This window comes from Pristis pectinata, chromosome X, assembly GCF_009764475.1.
Source record: "Pristis pectinata isolate sPriPec2 chromosome X, sPriPec2.1.pri, whole genome shotgun sequence".
NCBI lineage: Eukaryota > Metazoa > Chordata > Chondrichthyes > Rhinopristiformes > Pristidae > Pristis > Pristis pectinata.
Window position 1 is genome coordinate 3,106,322 of NC_067450.1, and position 27,654 is coordinate 3,133,975.

The window sequence follows — 27,654 nt, forward strand, 5'->3', positions numbered from 1 at the left end:
CACGACAGGATCCTTAGGAGCATTGATGTACAGAGGGATCTTGGGTTGCAAGTCATAACTCCTGAAAGTGGCAACACAAGTGGATAGGGTGGTAAAGAAGGCTTGTAGCATGCTTAACTTCATCAGTTGGGGTATTGAGTATAAAAGCTGGCAAGTCATGTTGCAGCTGTGTAACAATTTGGTTAGGCCACATTTGGAGTATTGTGTGCCCTTCTGGTTGCCACATTGGAAGGATATGGAGAAGGTGCTGAAGAGATTCATCAGCGTTGCTTTAATGGGAGAGTATTAGCTATAAGGAGAAGTGGGGTGAACTTGGTTTGATTTCTCTCGTGTGTTGGAGGTTGAGGGGTGACCTGAGAAGTTTATAAAATTGAGAGAGGCAGGGTAGATGGTCAGTCGTCTTTGCAGGGTGGTAGTTCCAAGTACTAGATAGCATAAATTTAAGGTGAGGGGGGGAAAAGTGCCTGGAATGCCCTGCCTGGGCAGTGTGGAGGCAAGTATGATAGCAATATTTAAGAGGCATTTAGACACACACTTAATCAGGGCATAAAGGAGTATGGACCATGTGCAGGCAGATGGAATTAGTTCAGATTGGTGTGGTGGTTGACAGACATGGTGGGCTGAAGGGCCTTTTTCCTGTGTACTGTTCTATGATTGTTAAACTGGTCAGGCAGGCACTAAAGAGCTCATTTGAAGAATCAAGAGTTCTCAAATATCCTAACCAGTATTCTTTTAACTAAAATGAGCAAAAGTAATTACTCATTGCTGCTTATGGGATGTTGCTGGGACAATGGCTATCATATTTACCCCTGACTGATGCAATGGATTAATTTTTCTCTTGAACAGAAAATGCTCAGTAGATTGAGCTGCATCTGTAGAGAGAGACGTAGTTAATGTTTTGAGCTCATTTACAGTATTTTGTTTTTCTTTAGTTTTCCAGCATCTGCAGAACAGAACCACGTTTGCTTCTCAGGCCAAGGAAGTTGACCTGCATTATTTTGTTTTTAACTTCTATGAATTGACTTGAGACATTTGATGCTATGGTGAGAGATGTTTTATAGATACAAGTGTATTCCTAGCATGTATTTGCATTTAAGTTGATAATGTTGTTACATTTGAAGCTGTAAAAGGTAGGTAGACCTAGCACTAGCTGCTATGAAATTAAGATGCCTGCCTTCCAGACCAAAAGATTTTCCCATCTTATTTTAACCTCCATCACTAGGCAAATGCTATATAGCTCTTTTGCTCTGCCTCCAGTACCAGTGTCCTGTTTCTCAAATGATCAGAAATAGCAGCTAGATGTTTTGATCAGTCTGTACTCTATTTGCCTGTCTAAACTAAACTAGGTTTTCAACATCTTGCCTTTATTGTGGTTCTACATTGGCTGTAGATGTTGGCATGGAAATTGCTTGACACTTTTTTGATCATGTCTGAGGTGCGTATTTAAGTCTGTTGCAATCTCAATCCAAAATTACTTTGCAGCCAATGAAGTACCTCTGCACGGTAGTCACTTGTAAAGTAGGAAACAAAGTAGCCAGTTTACACAGCAAGCTATCTCTCAAAATGGCATGAAATGACCAGATACTCGGTTTGATTACATTTGATATGATGGTTAAATATTGGCCAGGATATCAGGAAAAAGATTCTGATCAAGTAGTGCATTGGGATCTATAATGTTCACCTGAGGACAGATGGTGCCTTTGCATCTTAGTTTTAATCTTGCAGAACTCATCAGATTTGATGTATCTGCAATGGAAAGTAATAAATGTAACCCTGTTATTTAAGAAAAGGAGAGAAGAAACCATTGTTCAACAATTAGCTTTAAGTAGGAAAAATGATAGCATTCTAGGAATGTGATAAAGCATTCAGAAAATGTGAAAGGGAAATGATGATTAAATTTTAACTAGCAAAGAACAGTAAATGGAATTTCATGAGGCTTTTTGAAAAGCATATGATAAAGTGCTTCACAAAAGGTTCACACAAATGGGTTCAGAAGATTGGGGGCAAGATTAGACTAGATTGCAGATTCATGAGAACACAGATAAATGGGCCACTTTCAGGTTGGTAGACTAATTTGGGTACCAAATGGATCAGTGATTGGGACTTGATTATAATGTATTCAGATTTGCTGACGATGCAAAGTTAGAGGGGAAAGTTTTTGAGAAAGATGTGAATAGTCTGCCCAGAGTTAGAGGCACATTAAGTTGTTTGCAAGAAGGTGGCAGATCGAATACATGTGGCAAATGTATGGAAGCCAAACTCTGCCTAAAAATAGGATTGCATGGTGCTGCTTGGCCCTATGTGGTTGAAAATGAGCTTCAACCTGGAGTAAATGTTTATGACTGCTTCTGGGTTCAAATAATGCAAATTAGGAAATTGAACCAGGCATTCTCAGTTACAAATCATCTTTGCAAACTCCATGTAATTTCTGCATCACTCATTTTGGAGCATGTTGCCCTGGGTGACCCAATTTCAGGCACACCTGGGACAACTATCTTACACTTGATAATACACTGGGAGGTGTTTGGTCAAATCTCTTCTTTAGTGTCTCCCTGATCTTGCTGACCTATTAAATACAAGGCCTGTATCCTGATCTGTGTTCTCTCCCACCATCTATCTATCTCTCCTCCACCACCACCACCACCACCATACCACCCCTCAACCCAACAACAAACATGCACAGCACAAAACCACCACCATGCTTGCAACAGAATCCAAATGAGACCCATGAGAACATTTTCAAGTGTGAAATGAGGTCATTACCAGTAACTTATTCTCAAAGCCTCAGGGTTGAGTCACAACTGAATTTTGATGTGGTAGGCAGTGACCAAAACAATTGTCTCAGCACATCCTTGGATTTTGAATGATAGACTTGGAAACATTAACTTTGAGTATACAAGAATTCTAATGTGCATACACAACAAGCAATTAGGAAAGCAATTAGAACAGTAATCTTTACTCTTACAGGTTAATCCTATCACAAGGATATGTCACACCACCCGTGGAGTAATAGGCGGTTTTGTCTCAATTGCAACAAGTTTCAGTTGACTGATTTTTCTGGGATAAAAGTTGAGTAGATGGGATTTGTGTTCCCCCAAATTTGAGGATTTAGCAATGATTTTAATGGAAAAACAAAATTTTTAAAGGGGCTTGACATTTGGAGAAGATGTTTTCCTGGTTTGGAGGCTAAAACTAGGGTCACAATCTCAATAAAGGAGTCGTCATTGAGATGAGACTTGGAGTGATTGATCTTGGGAATTCTCTCCTGAGGTAAGTGGAGTTGAGGTTGAAAGTCATTTAGAAACTATTTGAACAGTGAGGCTGGCTCAAAGGGCCAACTAAAATGCTTGCTGCTCTATTTTCTTGGGTCTCATCTGAAGATTTACCTCCTGGCAGGACAGTACTCCCTCTACAGAACTAGTCAGTTTAGATTGTCTTTGGGTCTCTAGAAACTGACTTAACTCTGTGCGTGTCACCACTGGGTCACATCTACTACCTGGTCAGATAAGATTAAGGGAACGGATATGGTCTGTTAAACTAATGTAAATACACTGCACAGGTTCAAGATAGTAAAACTAGAGAAACAAAGGACTGCAGATGCTGGAATCTAGATGAAAAACATGATGCTGGAGGAACTGAGCAGGCCAGGCAGCATCTGTGGATAAAAGCAGGTGGTCAATGTTTCGGGTCAGGACCTATCTTCCTATCTTCAGTCCTGAAGAAGGGTCCTAACCCGAAACATTGACCGCCTGCTTTTCTCCACAGATGCTGCCTGGCCTGTTGAGTTCCTCCAGCAGCAGCATGTTTTTCATCAAGCTAGTAAAAGGTTTTTAAGACTGACCTCCAGTTCCTGTTGTGTCATTATCACTTGGGCAGAGTGGTGAAGGTGAAAATGCTTGAATAATTTAAGAAATAATTAGATGCATAACATGTAGTACCTATCACATTTCCCAGTGTTTGCTGTAACTTGTTCTTATCCCATTGCATTGGCAGTCACTAACATACTATTTTTGAATCTTTGCTGGGCTTTGTTGCAGCCTACTTTAAATTGTTACCAAGTTGCCTCCATAACACTTAACTATGATTGTTTAGTAGGCTGCAGTATCCCAGTACTGTTACAAATGTATTTTGCATTATGAAGACCATTTCATTTGGACATCCCAGCTAATATAATTATGCCAGTGCCATGTTTAAATCACTCAAGTTTCAGAGTGGTAGTCACCTGTCTGACATGACATAGTTGAAATCCATGAAGATAAAAATAGTAATTACATAGTTTACTTTCCTGAGATTAATCCTTAACTTTTTTCTAAGATATGATTTAAGTAGACAGCTTACTCTGCATTTGGTGAAGAAAGTAATTTGTGCAACCAGAGGAAGGAACAGCTTTTCATAGGATGAAAGGCATGATTGACGCCTCTTCAGAATAACCTAAATGATGATTTTATTTTTGGATGAAAATACTGCAGGCTGTCGGATGGAGGAGGATGTACAAAAGGACTGCTTGCCACCCACATGTAACCGAAAGGCTAGTACTGCTGAGCCTGCATTGAAAAATGCATGGCCTATGATTGTTGTTTGTAGTGCATTCCTGATGGAAGGTAATTTTATTTTAACATTTAATTTTTTCAACTGTAGCTCTGACCATGTGATTGGACAAAAGCTGGTCCAAATGACAAGCTAGCTAATGTTTTTAGAACTGCAGGTTGCAAATTCCCTGCAGTAAGTACTGCATTGCATAGGTATTGATGTTCAAATTTCCCCTGTGGGTCTCAACCCATCAGTTCATTGAAGTTTCTTTGCCTCTTAACATAATAATGTCTGCTTGGTGGATCATTGGATTTGAACACACAACACTTGTTTATAATTTTTAACTCTTGTTGGAACCATGAAGCTTGTCTTTAAGCAAATGTTTGGTCAACTTAATTTCTATCCTGAGGTGTGCATTGCAGTTTAGTGACCTAAGATCATCTTGAAAACAGCTGTGACCATATGACATGTGGATTTGCATCGGGAGTAAATATTTGTATAATTGAAGGTTTTCGAGAGAACCATAGAACTGAATAAGTGCTGTGACCTTAAGTTTCCAGTTGATTGCACTGATTTATTTGTTGTAATTCATCGAACAGCAGGACAGACTATCAAATTCTCCATGCAAATTTAGTTTCCATGATCTTTTGTACTATGTTCTTAAAAAGTGCCAGAACTTAACAACATCCATAAAACTGGCCATTTTCCCAGATAATATTCATCACCGCCATAAGTTTTTACTAATCACTTATTTTCAGGTTTTCAAGTAGCCTCTTTGAAAGAAAAAGAACGTGTGCAAGGACACTTAAAGCCATGGATCTAAAGACTTCAAGTGCATTTTTAAAAATTTACTTCAATTAGCCAATATTAGATACAAATGCTTTTGTTTTCATTTATTTAAAATCTGATTAATCATAGATACTGGGTATTTATTAAAAATACTGTTAACTTGCACCTAGTTACCCCACCCCTTAATCATTTTTTATTTTTGTATTTATCTTGTGATTTAGGAGGCTATTTGGCCCTTAAGCTTATGCCAGCTCCTGGACCAATTCTGATCCCTCACTTATTTCCTTGTAACTCATTCTCTCATGCCCATTAAGGCCCCTGATTCTCTTCCTGTCCACCTACACTGGGGATAATTTAGTGGCTAATAACCAGCAAATCTGGGATGTGGGAGGCAACTCACACAGTCAGTGAGAATGCAGATTCTGTGCAGGCACCACCAGAGGTCAGAATTGAACCCAGGTCACTGGAGCTGTGATGTAGTGACTCTACCTGCAGTGCCATCAAGCCACCCATTACTTTATAAAACAAAAATTTAAAGTTAAATACACTGCAATGCTATCAAATTGCACTGGTTCATGGTAGATATTTGTGCTCTTTTGTAGGGTCAGTATGAAGCAAAACTATATTGTATGTAGGTGGGGTGACAGTGTGGGTTTAGAAGGAACTTATCAAGGCAGATAGTTTCTCCCTGGATCTAGTTATTCTCAAAGGTAAAGCTATATATTTCTAGGAAAATTTATTGCAGTTCTTCGTTTTGGTAATGCATTAAAACAGGCTCTGTGTGAAATCTTTTGGATTGTTGTCCTTGAGAAACTCGATCCTTAAGCTGTGCATTTATCCCTGTTCCTGCTGCGTACCTTTTCTCTGCAACTCCTAATACATGTTACCACCTCTGAGACCTACTTTATTCTTAATGTTTTTTTTACTCCAAAAATACCCAAAATGTGCTTTTTAAAATCTGAGACCAAAATGAATATTCATTTATTTCAAGGGGTTTATTAATTTTGGACAATCTTTTCTCCTCAATGCCATCCTCTGGTACTGTGACCCACTTACTGCCTGCCCCCCCCCTCCCCAACACACACACTTCCATTCTCAATTTACCACCAGAATCAGGTTTATTATCACTGACTTATATGATGTGAAATTTGTTGTTTTTGCAGCAGTACAGTGCAAAGACATAAAATTGCTATAAATTACAAATACAAAAATATTAGTAATTACAAAAATAAGTTGTGCCAAAAAACAGAATGTAGTGTTCATGGACCATTCAGAAATCTGATGGTGGAGGGGAAGAAGCTGTTCCTGAATTGTTGTTGAGTGTGGGTCTTCAGGCTCCTGTACCACCTCCCTGATGTAAGTAACAAGAAGAGGACATGTCCCAGATGGTGAGGGTCCTTAGTGATGGATGCTGCCTCCTTGAGGCACTGCCTCTTGAAGATTTCCTCTGGTGGGAGGGGTTGTACCCATAATGGAGTTGGCTGAGTCTACCACCCTCAGCAATGATGCTAAATATGAAAAAACTGTATCTAAATTCTTTTTCATTGCCTTGCAGCTTTAGAGGGCTTGTAGAAGAAAAATTCCAGTCTTTTGAATTAACATCAAGTTATCCACGAACCACTTCATGATATAACCCTGAAGGGAGGAATACAGAATGGACAGTTGATATTTCCATCTTAATAGAATGAAAGGTTACACATTATCCTTTAGCTGTTTGAGACCTTGCATTGTCTGAGTGTTAAAACAGGAGTAGGCCATTTGGCACTTTGAAGCTGCTCTGGCATTTATCATGATCATGCCTCATACTCTAACTCGGTCCCATTTTCCTGCACTATCCCCATGTCCTTTGATTCCCTTAATATCTTAATTCAAAACAGATCAATATTTGTTAAGTCCAACTTGGCCAATGAAACCCTGTGGGATAAAGAATTCCAAAGATTCACCATCCACTGGAGTGAAATTATTTGTTTCAATCCTAAATGACCTTGTATTCTGATACTGTGACTCTTGGTTGTAGATTCCTCAGTCAAGCAAAAAAATGCTGTCAGTCTATAAAGCCCTGAAATAATTGTAAGTTTCAATGAGACCTCTAACTACAGAATATAGTCTGAGTCTACTTGATCTCCTTGTATGGCAAACCAGCCAGACTAGGAAATTTTTGCAATCCCTTTTTATCGTAAGGATATTACCTTTTTTTCTAGGTAAGGAGACCAACTTCACAATACTCCAGGTGTCATCTCACCAAAGTCCTATGTAATTGTATTAGTATGTCTCAATGAATCGCTCTCGCTCTCGCTCTCTGTGCACCAGTGGATAAAGTTGCTGCCCTGCCCACTTTCTCACACCCCCATAGCAGAGGTGTGGTAAAACCAGAGGGTGTAGGTTTAAGGCAGGGGTTAGAAGGTGTAAAAGCGATTGGCAGAAGAATTTTTTTGTTTAATCCAGAGGTGATTGGAAATTGTCTGGAACACATGGCTGAAGGGGTGGTGAGAGTGATTCTGCCTCCAATGTTTAAGTACTTGGGTGAGAACTTGAATCACCAAGGTAAGGAAGGCTTGTAGACCAAGTGCTGGTAAATGGGATTAGTATAGATGGTACTCTGTTCAGCATGGACCTAAAGGACCTGTTTCTGTACTGTAAAATTCTGACAATCCCACCTACTTTGTCTGCAGCACCCCTTCTGATGAGATATTAAACAGAGGCCCTGCTTATCTGTTCTGGTGATTTCATGTAGATCCCTGAGACCATTTAAAGACCAGCAAGAAATCCTTCTGATATTGGGATCAGCATTCTCCTCTCAGCTGTCTTGTGGGCATTTCTGGTGGTGTTTGCCTATATAATAATTACCATAATATGTGAAAGTGTAAATTAATGTTAAACTTCGAAAGGAATGAATGCATTTGTATAGTCCTTCGTTACAACCTTGACACTCCAAAGTACTTGATGTCCAATAGATTACTGTTGAAGTGCATTTGCTGTTGTAGGCAAGTACAGCAGTTGGTTTGCTCACAGCAATATCCTACAAATTGCAAATGAAATGATAATCTTTATAATCCTTTGGCAATGTTTGAAAATAGCACATCCAAAAATTAACATGAACAAAGATGAATAATTTTTGTCATGATTTATCAGGATATTAGTTTCCTCCTTTTAATTATCATACATACTGGTTAAAGTCGAGATTCACTCACAGCAAGCTAGTAACAATAGCTAAAGATTAGATTGTCTGTGGCAGATATCCAAAGAATGGTCAAGTAATTCAATAATAAACATCCCATGGGTTTTATTTCAATGTGTTTAGATTGGCAACTCTAAATTCCATGTTCTGGACAACTTTTTAAAAGTACATCTAAATTTGTTCTAATGGACAGATCCTTCCTTCTGTATTGAAGGAAGTTCTCTGGAAGTTCAGAGAAGTACAAGAACAATTGAGATGGCAACTTGTCCAGTTAACTTTAAATTTTGCACAGTAGGCAGTGATAGGCTATTGAGTTCCCTGTCTTGAGGGGGTGTTAGTTTAGACTGTAACTGAAGAAATGCAATGCATATTAATCTTTGTTCACTTGTTCAATTACTAACTAACCCATGTTGAGATATTGTAGCCCAAACCACAGCTTAATGTGAAGTTTTATTTTTCCCCCACCACAAATCCAAGATTGAGAGTACATAATCATAAACTAAATGCAGTTGAAGTTTTTTCCTGTTTAACCATTGGATGTGCCACAAACTACCTAATGTTTTGGTGAGGTAGAAGGTTATACCAATTTGGTCAAGGAGGAGTTGCTTACGTGAGTGATCTTGGATACTGAATGCAAGCCAAGATCCCAGTGATGCACAATTTTCTTAGTGTTCCACTGAAGTATTATTTTAACTGTTCAGAATGTTGAAAGGGGTTTGAACCTGAAACCTTCTGACTCTGTAGCAGGAATGCTATAAATTGAGCCAAGGTAGTCAAATGCAGACTTTATTTCCAGTCAGTGCAAAATGTATCACAAATCCATAATTCCAGTGCTGGTGGCACCTAATTTATTTCCTATTAATGAGGATAAGTGGTTACATTAGGTGGTTGTAAAATGTTGGTTAACTTTAAGGATACATTTGTCAGGGGTCAGAAAGCCTCCAGCTCTTTCCCATAGCAATTCAAAATTCAGCTCTGAGTTGAGAAGCTCTGAATAACTCAGGTTAAGAATGGTCGGATGCAGGGTTGTAAGAAATTGATATTAAAGGATTGGATCTTCAGTGGAAGAGGTTGGTTGTGTACATATAACCAGAGCTTGGCTAAGAAACAACTTCAGCATGGAGAATGTGCTGTGGAAGGTGAGGCTTCTTAATCTTGGGTGAGGCCACTGGATTTCTTTGCCAACTAATAATAGCAGAACAATAATTTGAATTTGCATGGCAAATTTTAATGTAGGGAAGCATTTTTTAACATGTCACTTGCTCTCAGATGTACAATTGGCCATGTGAGTCAGGACTGTCACATGTAAGATTGTGGTTGCTGGTAATTGATGTACACCTATAACATGTCTTGTTTCTGGCACATTCTAAATGTCACATTTGTTATAGATGCAAAACAATCTTAAATAATGACTCAATTGTCTGGATCCTGGAAGTTGCAGCCAGTTTCAATTTTTGTCTGAGCCATCGATACCTCTTTACTCATCTGGATGAGTTGTATTCAAAGGTAATGGTACTTAAAGTAAAATGTAACTTGACTGTTAAGCCTTTTGAATGAAAAGTTATTCTGAAATATAAAGGAGTTGAACTATGAAAAATTTCTTTCTGCTTCCTGCACCCAGGGGTTGCAGAAATTTCAGCTATCAAAGTTCCCTGTAGTTAAAATATATTTGATCATTTTTTAAAATATCTGTATCGTCCATGTGGGGTTTACAAGTTTTTCCAAATATTGCTTTTTTTAAGCCTGAATTCCAAATGTAATTGTGAAGCATTCAATCTGTTTGTAATGAAAATTTCCTTCTGCCACTGCTAGGATAACAATTTACCGAATCTGTAGAGATGAACCCACCACCACTGTTGCAACATGATGCACTCTTTCATGAAAGATTTGTCAGCATCAAGCAGCTGAATTGCCCAGCAGTAAAAATGGGTGCCATTGTGATCAGTTTTCTTTTTGAGGAAGGCAACCAGGATGTCCACTTTTGTTTAAAATTGCATGTCCCATCTAGCACTTGAATCATAAGTGCAGATGTATAGTACTACCTTGAGTAAAATGGATCAACTGCTGATATTTTAATACACCATTTTATTGACCTGGTGTCAAGGGAAATAGTGGAGTAATATCAGCATCAGCAACTCTTGTTGTTTTCTACTGTTGGACCACCCTAGTCTAATTATGCTTTCCCTTCTCTCAACTCTCATGATTCTACTTAAACTTGTACTTCAGATCTTTCCCCACGTTTTGTCATTTCAGCTGAGCTTTACATTTTGTATTTTCTGTCTGGAATCCATTTCTTTCAGTCCATTTTGAAGTCTTTTTAACCTGCTCTCAGTGCATGTTGGAAGCTGCCTTTACAATTCCTTCCAGTAACTTCAGATTTGAGAAATGTATGCCCCTTTTTTTTGAGGATCAGAACATTTTGCCATTGGACATGCTGATAAAGACTGAGCCCATACAGGGTATGCTGGCTATTGACTAGTGATTTGGGGTAGCAAACATCTCCTTTTGAAATGTATCAACATGTGGGAATCAGAGGCCAAAAAGTATTCCAGAATTAGCTGCTCATACGACATGATGTATTCAATTAACCTTCTGATCTGCTGAAAATCCATTTGAGTGCACAATAGAAATTCATCTGTAACAAGTCAGATGTTAAATGGAAAATAATAAGAATGAATGTTAACTATTTTGTAATTAGGTGATGCAGTTAAGTGGAAGCTATTCTTGCAACATCAAAGTGTAGTACATCTCAATTGTGATTCTTACTCCACCAATCTGCCACAATACAGAGTAGTACTCTGCCATTTTGAATGTAATGAAAGGAAAACCAATGTTTCAACATAGCAACTATCTGCAGTCCAACTTGTCCTTGTGAATGGTAGTACAGTAGAGTGGAATTATTACCCCTGTGTTTCTTTGTATAAATCCAAAGGAATTACATTCATCTGAAGGGTGTGCAGGAGCAGGAAGATCTTGTCTAAATCTTTGAAGTGGCAGGAGATGTTGAGAGTGTGATCAGTGGGCTTCATGAAGAGGTAGAGTACAAAAGCAAGGAAGTTGCATTGAACCTTTGTAAAAACAACTTGTTAGGCCAACAGCTGGAATACTATGTCCAGCTCTGGTTAACAGACTTGATGTATTAAGGCTTTTAGAGGAGGTACAAGAGATTTAGAAGAATGGCTCCATGGGTGAGGGATTTCAACCAGTTAGAGACCAATAGATCAAGGTTCTGCTCTGGTCCAAAATTAAAAAGCAGACCCACAAAAGTTATCTCTGGATTATTACCCAAACCATGTGCAAATTGGAACAGGGTTAATAAGATCAGATAATAGCATATATGGCTTGAAGATGGGTGCAAGAGAAATGAGTTTCGGTTCTTGGAGTACTGGGAAAAGTACTAGACCATGCACTGTTCTGTTCAGATGAGCTGCACTTAAATTAGGCTTGGACCAGTGAGCAAATTGAATAACTGGGGCTGCAGATAAGAGTTTAAATTAGTTGGGAAAGCAGGTGGTGGTTTAGTTCTAATGAGGAAAAAATTAAAGTTAAGAGAAGAGTGCAAAATAATCAGAATCTGTCAGTAAGTCGGTGCAAAGAAGGGGCATGATGGTGCAGCAGTTAGGGGTCCCTGTACAGCACTATCTGTGTCTGACCTTGGGTGGTCTTGGTATGAAGTTTACATGTTCTCCGTGACCACAGGTTACCACTGAGTGCTTCTGTTTCCATCCACATCCCAAAGACATGCTGGTTACCGGGGGAGTTGATAACCTCTCAAACCTACAGGAGAATGGGACTGACAGAATTCTGTACTTGGAGCTGGCATGGATCTGATGGGCTGAATGGCCGTCTCCTGGGGGTAAACAAAAGGGTATGCCTTCAAATTGACAGTGGGGAAAATGGTAAAAGACAACATTGAAGGCTCTTTCTGAATGCACTCTTGTAAAGAAGTGAATTAATTGCACAAATGAGTCATCTTAAAGCCATCATGTATGTGGTTGAAATGTGACAAAGTGGCAAATTCCACACAGCACTGTAGGTCAGGATTGAACCTGGGTTGATGTGAGGCAGCAGTTCTGCTAACTGCACCATTTTGCCACCCACAAAAGGAGGAAAGTACTTGAAGGATTTACTTGTGATAGAGGGAAGGTTCACAGACTTGACTTCCTGGGATGGTGGGCTTGTTGTATAAAGAGATGTTAAGCAGACTGGGCCTATGATTTCTAGAAGAATAAGTGGTGATCACCTTCAACAGTACAGAAGTCTTGTGAGTTTGGCAGAGTAGATGAATGGTGTTTTCCTTTAGCTGGGATGACTAGAATTGGGGTTCAGTGTCTCAAGGTAAGGGATTCTCCATTTAGAGGAGCAATCTCTTTACCCAGAGGGTGGTGAATCTTTGGAATTCTCTGCCCCAGAGGGCTGTGGAGGCTCAGTCACTGAGTATATTTGAAGCAGAGACTAAGATTTGGATATTAAGGGCAGCATGGATGAGGTTAGTGCAGGAAAGTGAAGTAAAAGATCAGCCATGATTTTATTGAATGGCAGAATGGGCATGAGAGGCTGAATGGCCTATTCCTGCTATTTGAGTTTTTAAGCTGATGCTGTTCTTGAAGCAAGTAAGGTTGAGCAGAAATTGGATTGATGTGGACAAGTTTAGACAGGGTAAACAAAAGCTGTTGCCATGAGAGATTCTAGGAAGAACCAAAGGACAGACGAGACATAATTGGGGTGGGGGAAGAAGAAAGAAAATGTGAGGAGCTATGAGGAAAATGGTTATGATTTTCAACATATCTGCAGGAATGGTGGGAACAACCAATTGGAGCTTTCAAAAGGGAATTAGTTGAGGAAATAAGTGCTGTAGAAGGAGTTGCTATACATTCAATGGACCAAATAGTCACCACCTATGCTCGAACAATCATTCTAAGTTGGTGATCATGGTATGATAGGGGAAGTGGTTGGTCACCTTGGGCATTGTGCTTGGTGCTTTGAACTGTGGAGGAATGGAAGGAGATAACCTGCCTAGGTTGAGCCCATAGTTGGAAAATTGGAGAAATGGTAAATATTTAAATATTGTAAACAAAATTTTTGAATGGCTGCAGATGTTTTAAACTTTTATTCTGCTTTACTAGTCTTGATCAGCATTCTTTATGAAAGAAGCTTTGATGTGCATAGGTATAGCATACTGTTTGCTTAGCAAAGATGGATTGATTTACCAGCAGAGGTGGCTTTGCATAGTTTCAGTCTTATGGAGATTGGAGAGCAAGTGGGCTCTGCTGCTGATTGCTTAGTACACCAATTATGTTTGTTTCTGAATGGTGCCTCGCTATTGGGCTAATATTTTTTCTCGTTCATTGTAGTAACAGGACCTTGCACTCAAGTCGTGCACATGAGGGCAAGGCTTTTTTGTGATTAGTGGTTCATAAATGCCTTGGATGTAAACTTTGAGTTCTTAGTGTGGCAGCTTGGAAGATGTGAAGAATAATGCATGGGAAATGTGGCTCTGAAACGTGTGGTTTATTCAAAGTGGTTCTTAGATTGTGCATGAATCACATGACGGAAGTCACAATGGCACATGATAACAATCCTGCAATGTTTCCCACATTCAAAGAAGAGTGAAACTAATTAACATCTCCAAATTCCCTGATCTTTTGAAGGCTGTTCAACCTTTAAATGGGTTTGTGTTACTTATGTTAATCGGAGACGCAATAGGTGTTGTAGCATCCATCTCTGAAAGTACACTTCTTGACTTGATTATATTCTGCATCAACTCTTCCATTGTACAATTCAGTTTGGGAACTTGGTTAAACTGTCTTCACTCATCACCTGGACTTCTTGTGATGAGATTGAATGGTCTGTGAAGCTCTCGCCAAATCTTAATTCTTGGAAGTGTAGATTTCCATAATCTCTCCAATATTCTATTTTGCATCTCCAACCTCCCTAGAGGTCCAAACAATTCTCATGTAATGTAAACCTCTTACTTTTTTAAATTTCTCCGTGGGCATTTCTGGCAGAGGCAGCAGTTGGTGCTCATCCCTAATTGTCCTTGGTAAGCTATTGCTTTGAACTGCTGCAGTCCTTCTGGTACTCACACAATGGTGTAGGACAGGGTGTTCCAGGAGTTGGACTCACTGATGGACTCGTGATGTATTTTCCAGTCAGGATAGTATGCGACTTGGGGAGGGACCCGCACGTGGTGGTCCCATATGTCTGCTATCCTTGTCCTCCATGGTAGAGACTACAGGTTTGAGGTGCTGTTGGAGTTGCCTAGGTGAGTAACTAGTGCATTTTGTAGACAATGCACACTGCAGCCACTTTGCTCTCGTAGTGGTAGGAATGAATTTAGGGTTGTAAATGGGTTGCTTTGTCCTGGATGGTGTTGAGCTGTTTTAGTGTTGTTGGAGCTACATTCATCCATGGAAGTATGTTTCATTGCACTGCTTGCTTGTACCTTTGTAGATGGTGGAAAGACTTGTTTTGGGTGTGAGGAAGTAAGTTGCTTGTTGCAATGTTGCTTGAAAGTGCACTGTGCCAACTAACTAACTGAATCTAATTAAATTCTTAACTAATGCCTGCTTACTTTGCCTCACAATTAAGATTAATTGCCTGGTCTACAGATTGCAGTGTTTTTAGGGCTGGAATTGTTTTTTTTTGCTGGTCTGTGCAGCAATCTATAACTTTGAAGATTTGTTTTCACCTTCTGAATATTTGTTCATGTCACCAATGCATCATTAGTGTTTATTTTGGCCATTCTAATGACTTGCATATCTGAAAAATTCCTTGAGTGCATATGGAAATGGGGGTACTAGGGGACGGTAGCTACAATACTTCAACCAAAGTTGAAGGCTTCTCTAGACTGCACAATGGTTTAAATTTTTTGGAGAGGATGAATGAAAAGGGGGAAAGAAGTATATGCTTGTACCTTGGGCTGAAATCTAAAATATTTAGGAATTTAACTTTGAAAGGAACTAATTCATGTTTTTGTTTTTCTCATTTTATCTTGAAACATACTCAATGAGCCTATGCTAATTCTCAGAGCATGCCCGTCAGTCCCATTTCCCCCACTTAGTTCCATGTAACCTATTCTCTCATGCCCTTCAATACCTGATTCTCTTGACACCCACTTACAATAGAAGCAAGAGTAGCCAATTAACTGATCAATTGGTTTCACTTTTGAGATGTGGAAGGAAATGGGAGCACCTGGAGGAAACCACAGGGTCACAAGGAGGATGTACAAACTTGACACAGACAGCACCTTGAGTCTGGATTGAACCTGGGTTTCTGGAGCTCTACGGCAGCAGCACTAACTGCTGCCATACTATGGAGCCCTAGGCTTGCAATTGCACTTGAATTTGGATCCTCCTCCAAACAGTCTGTAGAGTGCAATATGAATCCAAAGACCATACATATTCTGGCAAATGATACACAACTAATTCTGTAAGATGTTGAATCAAAACAAGCAAATGTCAAATTTGGAAGAAGTTGCTTTTCAATTTTGTGTGCAACCCAAGAAAATAGGTGCTACTGTTTGCAATGAATGTAATAGGAAGATTTGCAGAATTGACCCACATTACAACAGGCCAAGAAAAAATTGTTCAAAAATGAGTGAATAGAGCATGTGAATGTGTGCACTATTATTTTGCTCTTAAAATCATCTTTCAAAATCACTAAAGTTTACAAATGCAAGGATTGCAGTTAAGGGTGCACAATACTAATTGCTATTTGTGGAAGTACTGATGTGCATAATTCCAATGTTAATTCTGAGTGCTTGTGAGAAATTTTAATGTTTGGGGGGGGGGGGGGAGAAATCTCCGGAAAGTGACAAGTCTCGGGCATGGAATACTTGCTTTGAAATTTGGAACATGTTTTTAAGGGGGCTTGTTTGTTAAGCCAGCAAGTACTCAATGATAAACAATTTGTATCTTCCAATGGCCTAGAGTGCAAAATGCAGGACAAGGTCAGAAAGTAAACAAATTAGTAAGCTAATGAAAGGAGTGAACTAACGATTAATGAGGGGAAAATGGTAAATTGACAGGTTGCCTAGCTTTCAGAAAAACAATTCTCAAGTCTTGAGATGGTTGCCTCTTGCAAGGGTTATCTCAATGATTTGACTTTTGAAAGCTACAGTACCAATGTGTCCCCTTTCCATCTTGGAACCATCTATCACTGCCTTGGGAGACATTAGCCAAATCAGATCAAACACTGCAGCATTCTGTTTACAATGATGCATTGCAAGATACAGCCAGTAAAGAGATTGAAGTTTGTCAGATTGTTAATCAGCTGACAAATTCTTCAAAAGCTTTGCCACGGAAACATGATTCTTCAAGGAAAGAATATCAAGATACAAGAAGAAAAGTGCTGTGCCTTTGACTGTTATCTGCTACTTCAGAACCAAGATGTTTTGGTTTTTACCTCTTTAGATTTGGATGCTTATTCAAAAGGTGCAATTTAACTGACATCTTTATCCCTGTTTAGTTTCTTGTGGGCAATTTCTGTTCAAGCAAGTTGGGTTTAGTTTGAGTCGATATTTACTAGTTCTGAATGAGGGGAGCAGATTTTTTCCCTGCCATAGGATTGCCAGATGCCTGCCAGCACATAGGTGCGACTTAATATCGTGTTGAGACTGTCTCAGAACAATCTTTTGAGAGCCTGTACTAGGTTCATCAGCTGTCAGTTGTTGCTGCCCTTGAATGCTTAAATTTTTGACACTTGTAAACGTTTTTTAAAAAAATCACGAAGACTTATTAGAATTTAATAATGGAGTTAAAGGAAATGGTCTGCACACTCGCGTACACTCTGCACACGTGCACATATTGACACCTGTTGAAGACTAAGCTAGCACAAGACTTCAGGACTTCTGTGGAGAAACATGGGGAAATCCCTGTACATGCAAGCGTCAGGGCAGAAGATCTGCTCAAGTCTAAATTATTACTTAGAACAAGTGTTGAAAAATATTAGGGATACTGAAAAGAATCTTTTCAATTCATTCCAACAAGCAATTGGTTGAAAAACATTGCAATTTGCAACGCTAAATATTTGACAATCTCCTGAAAAGCGAATGATACTGGTATTGTCATGACTTCTGTTTGCTGTGGTATGTAGATTTAAATGCATGGTAGAATTAATAGCCAAAGGTGCAATTTTCATCCATTCTTGTGGAAATGATGGTCCTAACTTGTAAGCAACAGAGGGTGAAACACTTTTTTAAATTTCCATTCTTTATGCCTCTCAGGATGAGGCATTTCTGTGCTAAAGAATGGAAAGCTGCTCCACTTCCTAATGTTCAGTTTAGAAAAGAACTTCAATCTCGTCCTGATCTTCCCAAACTTCAACCTCTCAAAATTACTACAACGCAAGTGTAAATTTTTCCTACTTCCTCTGAAACAGCATTTGTCTTTGATACTTTCAGTTTCGTGTGCGTCCGCAATCGGTGTTTTTTTCCAAACTCACTTGAACCCAGCAAGGATTGTACACGCAGTTCTGCTATAATGTGATAGTTGCGTTCCTAAAACTTCGTGTTACAAAACATGAGTTCTAGAAACCGTTGTGTTAAGGGGGAGGGGGGGGCGGTGGTTAGGGGCTCGACAGTTTAACACACGCAATAACAAGTTTTTTTCCCGCAGAATTTTCAAAACTAAAGGTGTTTTTAATAGCTACAAGTTTTTTTTTGTTCCTGCAAGCTAAAAATACTGAAGGCTGTCAGTTGCATTTTGTTTAATAAAGTATCCTCCTTGCACGAGTATCAATGGAAGTGGCCTCCCAAGGTGAAATTGGCAGCCTCCGGACTTAAGAGACAATGCTGCTGCGAAGAGGTTGCATGTAAATAGTTTCTTTTTGTTTCTCCGTCTCCCCCCCCCCCCCCCCCCCCCCCCCCCCAGTTACCAAGACCAGCTTTATTTTCTCCTTGTCAATTTCTTAGGTAACTGGAATTATGCTCATAATTCATCGCGTTGTATTCAATTCGCCTTTATAGAAACGTGCGTTCGAGCAGAACTACCTGTATTCGTTTCATCTATGGTCCTTGGAGCCAATAAGGAGATTGGACTGGAATCTGGTTCTTGGGTAAAAAAGCAACTATTAATCACTGCAGGACTTTGGTGGTCTTAGCTTGATAAAAATCTGTATCCAAAAGCTTGCATAGGCAGGGAATTGGCGCATTTAAAAATGCAAAATGAAAACAATTGCTAGAATTGCATAGAATGGTGTTTCAAAGCTGATTTCGAGAAGTTGTATGCCAATTAACCATGAGAAACATTACCGCATTTATCAATTTTCAAGTGCTACCAACCAGGGAAGGCCCATTGATTGTAGCATAGCATGTGACCTGCTTTACTGATATCTAACCTATTTTCTGGACAAAATTTAAATCAATTGTATCCACCCCTCCATCTGCATTTCTCTAGAAAGAGTTGTGGGTGCTTTGAGTGACTCAGACTGGTGGGTTGTGCTGGAAGGTGTTGAGGGTAGCTGTTGCATTCAGTAGTACACATCTCCTTGAATGTATCAGTAATATTGAGACTTAATGCTTTGATTTCTGTTTCCAGCAGAGACATGATGAAGAGGCTGTGGTGGACCAAGGTGGAACTAGTTCAATTCTCAACATTCACTATGAAAAAGAAGAGCTAGAAGGTATATTTGTGCATGCATAATATTTCACAAATCACTGAGAAATGTGTTTTGGAAATGTTTCCTAATTGCACATTGAACCTGTCAACAAGTAATATAATAACTGGATTGGAAGAGATTCAATATGAGCTGCTACACAGACATGTTCTGATGATACCTTTTGCTGTTTACTTCTATGCTTCATTGGCTAAGTAATTTTGGGTTATGAAGGAACTAACATGTCTCGGCTATGTCCACAATATAAAGGTAAATGGCACCAGAAAAGTGGCTCCCATTGCTGAATGTTTTTAATGGCAGTGCCAACAGTAGTGCAACTTACTAAACCTCTGTCCTGTTGCTCTTAACGTTAGGCTTAAAAGATGTCCAGAATTTCAAAAGTCAATGGCAAAAGGACAGTGCTTACTGCTGGTTTTATAAAAGATTGCCCACAAAGAATAAATAGTATGGACTTCTTTACTAATGTGATTTACAATGGGATGCCATCTGTAGAGGATCTATGGTGTCCTGAAATGGTGACTTCATCAAGCTGTCTGAGCAGACTGAATTTTCAGACCTCGGATCAGGAGGCAAAAGACACTAATTTTAATCCTTTTCAACATTCTATAGAAAGATTAGGAAATGCACATCTGGTTAAAGTAGAACCTGAAATCTCAAACTTTGAGTTTTTTAAGATCATGGAATTTATATCATTTTAAGGGAATGACAATCCACACAGTTTGTTGCATCAAAGTTTGAGAGATCGTTCAGCAATTGTTTGTAGAATGTTAAAACAGCTGCATCTCACTTAGCATGCTATTTTCCATTTTTGATAGTTTTTGCATGTAGAATAATGCATAAAAGTTGAAATCCATGTCAAATCACTGATTCTGCATCTGCACCCACAAAGATGCAGAGTAACGGTGCTGTGACTGCAACTTCTGGATTTCTGTTTTTGAACTGTATAGGTGCAGATGGCAGAAGTTGATGTCAGTGACTGTGAATGCTGATAGTTAAGCTTGTAGTTTCTCTGTAATTACAACTGCAAATTCCAGGCCATTGTTACTGTAGTCAAAAAGTCTTCTGACTTTCAATGGGAATATTTCCATAAATCTGGAATCAGACCTGCTTTATGTAATTTGAGCAAGACAAATGAGATCAATGGTAAGGCTACAATGCTTCCAATGAAGAGTGAAATTAGTGTCAAGTTCATGTGCAGTTTCCATTCAAAAGTGTGGCTTTGGTAATTGGGTGGAAGTGCCCAGGGATTTTGGGTTTGCTTTCTTTGATTGGATGAAGATATTAGGATATTTTGGTTTTCTACTTCAGTTGTACTGTGGCAATCAAACAATACCTGGTCAGGTGAGATGCAGGGAAAACACTAAATTGTACCTTTTTTGTGCAGTTGAACAAATCGCTTTCCTCTTTTTACAGTTGATACTTCTTGAATCATTGTGCTGGATGAAGCCTATCTCTGGCTATGCAAGCTTGTTGGATCTGCTTCCATGAATGCTGCATTGAAATTTCAACCCCTAGCCATCAACAGTCTGAGTTTTCAATTGCAGTTTTTGTTTATGGTAATTTACTCAATTTTGAGTACTTTTTGCCAGGTGAGGGGCTTTGAAGGTTGAATGCTTATTTTCTGTTGCCATGGACATGGATGATATTCTACTTCTATTGGCCAGTCAGAATGACACAAGTTATGTTTTAAGAATTTTGTATTTCAATCACCATGTTAAATGAGGCTCCAGGAATTTAAAATTATCTTGCTGATTGGGCAGCAGTCTGAAGATTTAAAATGCTAACTGAAGCATGTCCTGAAGATTAATCAACCAATGCTTTTTTTTTAAAAAAAAATCTTGAACCACTAGAATTTAAAACAGAAAATACGAAACATTCAGCTGGTCAAGCTGTATCTGTGGAAAGAGAAACAGTTAAGGTTTCTGGTCAAAGATCTTTTTTCCAAACTGGGAAAGAGGAAAGTAAGTCTTAAGTCGTAGAGAAAATGGGGTGGGAGGATAGATAGGACAAAAGGACTATCTCTGGGGGGGGGGGGGAATAAGCTGTAAAGATCATCTTGCCAATGGGTTAATGGGGGCAGTTAGTGTGAAAATCTGAACAAAGGAAAATTAAAGCTATAAGATGAGAGCAGTAAGTGAGAACACAATGTAAAAGTTGCAAAATGCAGAGCTGTAGGACATGCCCAGCAGGTCACTCTTAGCTGTTACAGATTGATTGGTGCAGACAAAGACTGCTTTGGGCAATCGATTGTAGAATTCAAATTAGTCTAGAAGGTTGTAATGTGACCAGATGGCAGATGAGGTGCTGTTTCTTAAGCTTCTGTTGGGCCTTGTTATAACTATGTAGGAAGTTGTAGACATGTGGGTAGGAGTGTGATGGGGAACTCAGGATTGCTGCTGCAGACTGAACTACCCACATTAACCATTGACTTGATCTAATGTACAGCACATCTCCATGGTAACCTTGGCCTTGCCTTGTCAGTGATGTTCTTTGTTCTGTCCACCCTCTCTGACCCAAAACCAACTTGTTTTCTTAGCTCTGACAAAGGTCTTCGACCTGAAGCTTTAACTCTCTCGTTCAACAGATGCTGTCTGAACTGAGTTTCCAGCATTTGTTTTTATTTCAGATTTCCAGTATCTACAGTTTTTGATTTGAACTTTAGCTGTTTTGTTTTAATGTGCTTAGAGCTAATGCATGAACAGAAATGCTAATGTGTCCAGAAAGCAATCTATGTTCTGGAGAGTGAGTGGCAGACCCTTATGAAATCAGGAAGCTGTTCCATCTCTTCTGTGAAAACAAGACACTACAGCTCATTAAGTTTAATTGATCTTTTTGTGCCAGATGTATGACTAATGCACTGCACCTGAGCTATTTTTAGCTTCCACAACAGCTTCCTATTCCTGTCCCCCTCAGATAAACTGCTTTCTGGTTCTCACAATGTGATCTAGATTTGCAATGAAGGACCAGAGCAAGTCATTATTACACTAAGTGTGGTCACGTTGAGATCAGTATTTGTAAATGCTAGTTTGAGAGGTGCATCTGTTGCTTTTCAGTGAAGTGTACTCAAACTGTGGATACCATCATGTATTCTAATGATGTCGAGCACTGAATGGCTTTAGCATGGCTGCTTGGAGCAATGTTGTATAAGGTGATTCAGCAGTGTTTAAACTCATCCTGGCTGTTTGGAATTTCTGTATCTAAATGGCAGCAAGAAGTCATTGGTATAAGTGTAGGCAAAGCATATTACAATTGCCATTTTCCTCCAATTTCAAGTTTTCTCATCATTGACCCTTCTTCCCTTTTTTTTTTGTGCCATTCACTTCCTCCTTGCACATGCCTAAGTGTGGATATAGTTGGATGGGGAATTAGCCAATAATTTAAATAGCCAATTACTTGCACATGAGGCATGGCTACTAGGGAAATATATTCCAAGGGAACCAAACCCCAGCACCAAGGGGAAAGTAGAACAATTACTGAAGACACTTGGCAACCTGTGAAACTGTTTTTCCTCAAGCTACAGCTACACCATGCCCTTTCCTATTACAGATGCTACAATGCATGTACATTATGCTACAATAGTTTTTCAGGAAGATGTGATTCCAGAAATGGACAGCTTTTAGATTTAGATTTTTAGGGTGGATAGCTTTAAGATTTACAGATCTTAATGCTGTCTGGTTAAAGATAACACAGAACAGATTTGAGCGCCGAGTTATAGGTTTTAGTTGGCAGCATTCAGAGTTGTGGTACAAATTGTATATTGTAATAATTATGCTAGCTGCAGAGTTGAGTTTTGACTCTGTTTCAGCAATCTAATGGAAAACAAATTTTTGCTCTTTGACAATATTATTGCACATGCAAAATCCTGTGGATGATGGAAATCCAAAATAAGTCTTAACTTCCATTACAAAAACAAGACTGGAAATGCTCAGCAGGTCAGGAAGCATCTGTAGTGAGAGAAAATGGTTCGGGTTGAAGACTGTCAGAAAAGCTGGAAATACTCGGCAGGTAATTAGTCACAAGAAATGAAATTTGAGACGAAGCTATTTTTGTGCTGAAGGAGGTGAGATTAAGATTAGGAAAGATAGAATTGGAGTTGCAGGAAGGACTGGAATGTGAATGGGATGTGATGTCATGTTTAAGGAACTTGTGGAGGAAATGGGATGCAGTGGTACTTTGTCATTCTCTCAAAGAATCAGTTTTCCCCAATGGTGTTATTGATAGGAAAATGTTGCCAGTGTTGATGAACATGGAAGGGGAAATGATGTTATAATAATGTTTTGAAGTAAATACCACTTCTTTGTTTCAGTGAGTTATGAATAGGCTGAGCCAATACAATAATGTTTTGTAATTTGAAGAAAAGCAATGCAGAAACTTGTGATTTTTGTAATTGTGGGTATTCCTGCTCCATCCTTATAGGATGGGTTACTCACCTGTTGTCCTCAACATTACAGCTGGTGTGCATTTGTCATGCAACCTTTCAACATGCAAGAGAAAGAGGGGATGTGATGGGTAGACTGAAATATGTATGAGGTTGCAAAGTGCACTGCATGTTTTGCTCTGATTCTAATTAATGGGCAAAGTATAACAGATCTTTTGAGAGCAGTTGATGCCCACACTTAAAATTTGTCACCTGTTCAATTAAATGTTTTTATGCTTTAAACCCTAAACTGCATGTAGATTAACAAAGTGGATTTGTGACTGCCACTGCTAAAATCACCCTTTTCATACATACTGAGGAGCTCTAATAATCCATTGTGTACATAGGTTCATTGTTCCCAAAAATGTATTGGGAATGGTCTGCTTATGACCAGTCATAAGTTAATTATTCCTTAAAATGCCAAGGAGCCCTTATCCCTTTCTCAAACCTCCTGAACTGGCCTTAATTTGAGTAAATCTCCTTCATGCAGATAGTAAACCAAGAAGTGATTGCAGTTAATTTTGAACAACCAGAAGAGAGTTAGCTTCTCTCCTAACTGGGGCAGGGGATAATAGTGGGACACAATTGCTTTTCAAACAATGATCACTTTTTTTGACTGAAATTTTGACCTTCCTTTTGAGCCACTGCTTCAAAATGAATCCTTTGTTACTTGTATTCTGATCATTTGTCATCCTTGTTATTTGTCAGTTTTCAAAGCTGCATGCAAATAAATTTTTTACCTGTCTTTAGTCCCGTGTCTTGGGTAAAGCTGCATGGTAGAAAGTGTATTGTGATATAGCAAAGAATAAGTGGCAAGGTGGGAAATCTAGCTACAGAAGGCAAATGTACAGTTCTCAAAGGGAAAGGGTTAGCTATAATGGTGTATTGGATGGAAAGTCTGCTGAAGTCACATCCCTCAAGCCTTCCTAGCCAAAATGATTGTGGTAAAATAAAAAGCAAATGCTGGATCTGTGAAGTAGGGGCAGGAAACGGTAGAAATGCACATGGTACCGGAAAGGAAAAGTATGCTCTAGACATGCAGTTTGTAGGTGGTGGAAAGGCTTTGGGGTGTTGGGAGGTGAGTCAGTTGCCACAGGATACCCAGCCTCTGACTTGCTCTATAGCCACAGTATTTGTGTGGCTCATCTAGCTGAATTTATGGTGATATGACTCAGGTCGTGGTGTCTTTTTTTTGATGGTGATGCCATTGAATGTCAAGGGTAGGTAGTTAAACTCGTTGGAGATGGTCATTGCCTGGCACTTTGGTGTGAATGTTATCTACCACCTATCAGCCCATCCCTAAATGTTGTCTAGCTCTTGATGTATGTGGGCATGGATGAGTTCATTTGCTGAGGAGTTGTGATTTGGAATTGAATGTTGTATAATCATCAGTGAACATCCCCCACTTCTGACTTTGATGGAAGGAAAGTCATGGAAGTAGCTGAAGATGGTTGGGCCTAGGATGCTGCCCTGAGAAACTTCTGCAATGATGTCCTGGGGCTAGGGTGTTTGACCTCCAGCAACCACACCTTAAAGTCCCACACCAGGTTCAAAAACAGTTATTTCCCTTGAACTATGGTTCTTAAACCAACCAGCAAAACCTTAATCACTACAGTTTAGCAACACTAACCACCTTGCACTAAAATGGACTTTTTTTTTCTAATTGTGTTCTTTCTTGTTTAAAGTCTATAATTTGTTATATTCACTTTTTTTCTTGTGAATGCTGCTTAGTGCCTGTGCGGCTGCAAATATTTTTCATTGCACCTGTACAAACATGCTTGTGCATACGACAAGCTTGACTTTGACTTTTGTGCAATGTATGACTTGTCACTTGAGTATTTTCCCATTCAATTTCATTGACTTCAATTTTACCAGAGCTCTGAGCCACACTTAGTAAAATACTACCTTGATGTCAAGGGCAGTCACTCTTGAATTGCCTCTGGAATTCAGCTCTTTGGTCCATGTTTGCACCAAGACTGGTGCCTGTGCGGTGTGTTCCTGGTGAAACTCAAACTGGGTATCCATGAGTACTGCCTGAGTGCACTGTTAACTAAGCTTCCAACACTTTGCTAATGTTTGAGAGTAGACTTGAGTGGTAGTTAGCTGCATTGGATTTGTCCTGGTTTTTTGGAAGTGGAACCTATCTCAATTCTCCATATTGTTTGGTAGATGCCAATGTTGGAACTGTTCTGGAACAGTGAACATAAAGGAGCAGCCAGTTCTGGAGTACAGCACTACAGCTGGCATCTTGTCTGGCCTATAGTCTTTTTTTGTATCCAGTACTCAGCTGTTTTTGTTATCGCATGGAATGAATTGATTTGGCTGAAGTCTGGCTTCTTGAATGGGATCTTGGGAGAATGCCAAAATGCATCACCTTAGAGATTAATCCTCCTGTTATCTAATTGTCCACCACCATTCATGGCTAGATGTGTAAAGACTACAGGACTTGAATCTCTTTTTTTGTTTTCAGGATTGCTTAGCTCTGACTATTTGCATGATTTTGTTTTTTGCTGTTTAGTAAGAATGTTGTCCTGTTGCAGCTTTACTATGCTGTCACCTCTTTTTACATGAGCAGGTACTGTTCCTGACAAGCCCTTTTGCATATCTCATTGAACCGGATGTGATCCTCTGGCTTGATACTAATCGTAGAGTGAGAATGCTGGGCCATTAGGTTCCACATTGTGGTGGTGTATATTTCTGCTTCTGATGGTCCATAGTGTCTCATGGTTGCCCAGCTTTGAGTGTCAGATGTGTTCTGATTCTTATTCCATTTAACACAATTATAGTCCCACGTGGAGGGAAACCTTGGTGTGAAAAGGAGACTGTGCAGTGGTAACTTCCACCAATGCTGTTATAGATGCATCTGCTGCAGGTAGATTGAGGGTTTACCCCTGACATTGGTTCACCCAGTATCTGTTGCAGGTCCAATTTGGCAGCTCTGTCCTTCAGCGCTCTCAGCTTGGTTATTGCTGGTGCCACCACTTTTGGTGATGGGCATTGTAGTCCCCCACCACGAGTGTATTTCTGTGCCCTTGCTATGCTCAATGCTTCCAAATGTTTGACACTAGAGCAGCACTGATCCATCAGCTGAGAGAATGGTAGGTGGAGATCTGGAGTTTTCCCTGCCCATATTTGAACTGATGCAATGAGACTTCATGGGGTCTTGAGTTGGCATTGAGAGCTCAAAGGTCTGTTGCCTCTTGCTGTGTACCACTGGTTCATCTGTTCTGCTGGTGGGACAGACATACCCAGGGATTGTGATGGAGGAGTTTGGCACTGTGATTGTGTTTATGGAATCATAAGCTTGACAGTGTCTTTAAGATACTTGACTCTTTTCTCCCAATGTAAATAGTTTCCAGATGTTTTTGAGAGAACTTTGCAGAGTCTCCTGGGCTGGGAATGACTCTGCATTTGTCTGAGTTGGTGCTTGGGTTGATTTCAAGAGGTCAGTCTGGTATTCCTTCTGTTTGAATGTGGTGGTAATCTACAGCTGCTTAGCCACTTGAGTCAGAGTTGGTGAGGTGAGTGTAGGTCTGGAATGGCACAAAAGCCAGACCGGGTCAGGATGGCAGACCTCCTGCCTGAAGGACGGCTGGGTTTTTAATGACCATCCCCATTACTAATTTGTTCCAATTTGGATTTTAATTCCACAACTAGGATCTGATCTTGGGTCTCTAGATCACTAGCAATTGGCTGTGCTGCCACTAGGGTACCCCAAATATACTGCCTTTAATACCTTCATCAGGACCGGATACTGTCTCCAAGAAGGAATAAATAAAATGAGGGCTAGGATGGAGAATGAAACTTGTTGAGAAATATTTGTATTCTTGGAAGTCTGCAGTGAAATGTCAAAGCAAGCTTGTTGAGTGCTGTATTTGAAATTGTCCATTTACACAATGGGAAACGTAGTAAAGAGAAAGGAACGTGAAAATGGACAAATAGGAAGATTCAGAATATAAAGCCAGAGAGCAAGTACATGAAATGCAGACTGAAATACAACATGGTGCATCAAGTGTCTGACTATGCCTGCACATACAAGCTTCATCTTGCTGGAAAAGTGTTCTGACAAAGCATCAATGCATTTCTTTGCGTGGCCAGAGCTGACTTGAATGGTTCATAGAGC

The 27,654-nt window shown here is 39.6% G+C and overlaps 1 protein-coding gene across 3 annotated transcripts in view; it reads left to right on the forward strand.

The window, feature by feature from the left end:
* The window catches only part of LOC127566949 (electroneutral sodium bicarbonate exchanger 1-like), a 158,026-nt gene that overhangs the window by 38,178 nt on the left and 92,194 nt on the right, over positions 1-27,654 (forward strand). The window contains exons 2-3 of one of the 3 annotated variants that reach the window (XM_052009506.1): positions 18,465-18,553; positions 19,036-19,120. In XM_052009506.1, coding sequence (XP_051865466.1) covers positions 18,506-18,553; positions 19,036-19,120 — 133 coding nt within the window. In that variant the 5' untranslated portion in view covers positions 18,465-18,505. The remainder of the gene's footprint in view (positions 1-18,464; positions 18,554-19,035; positions 19,121-27,654) is intronic. The other 2 variants (XM_052009507.1, XM_052009508.1) reach the window with 2 other exon arrangements.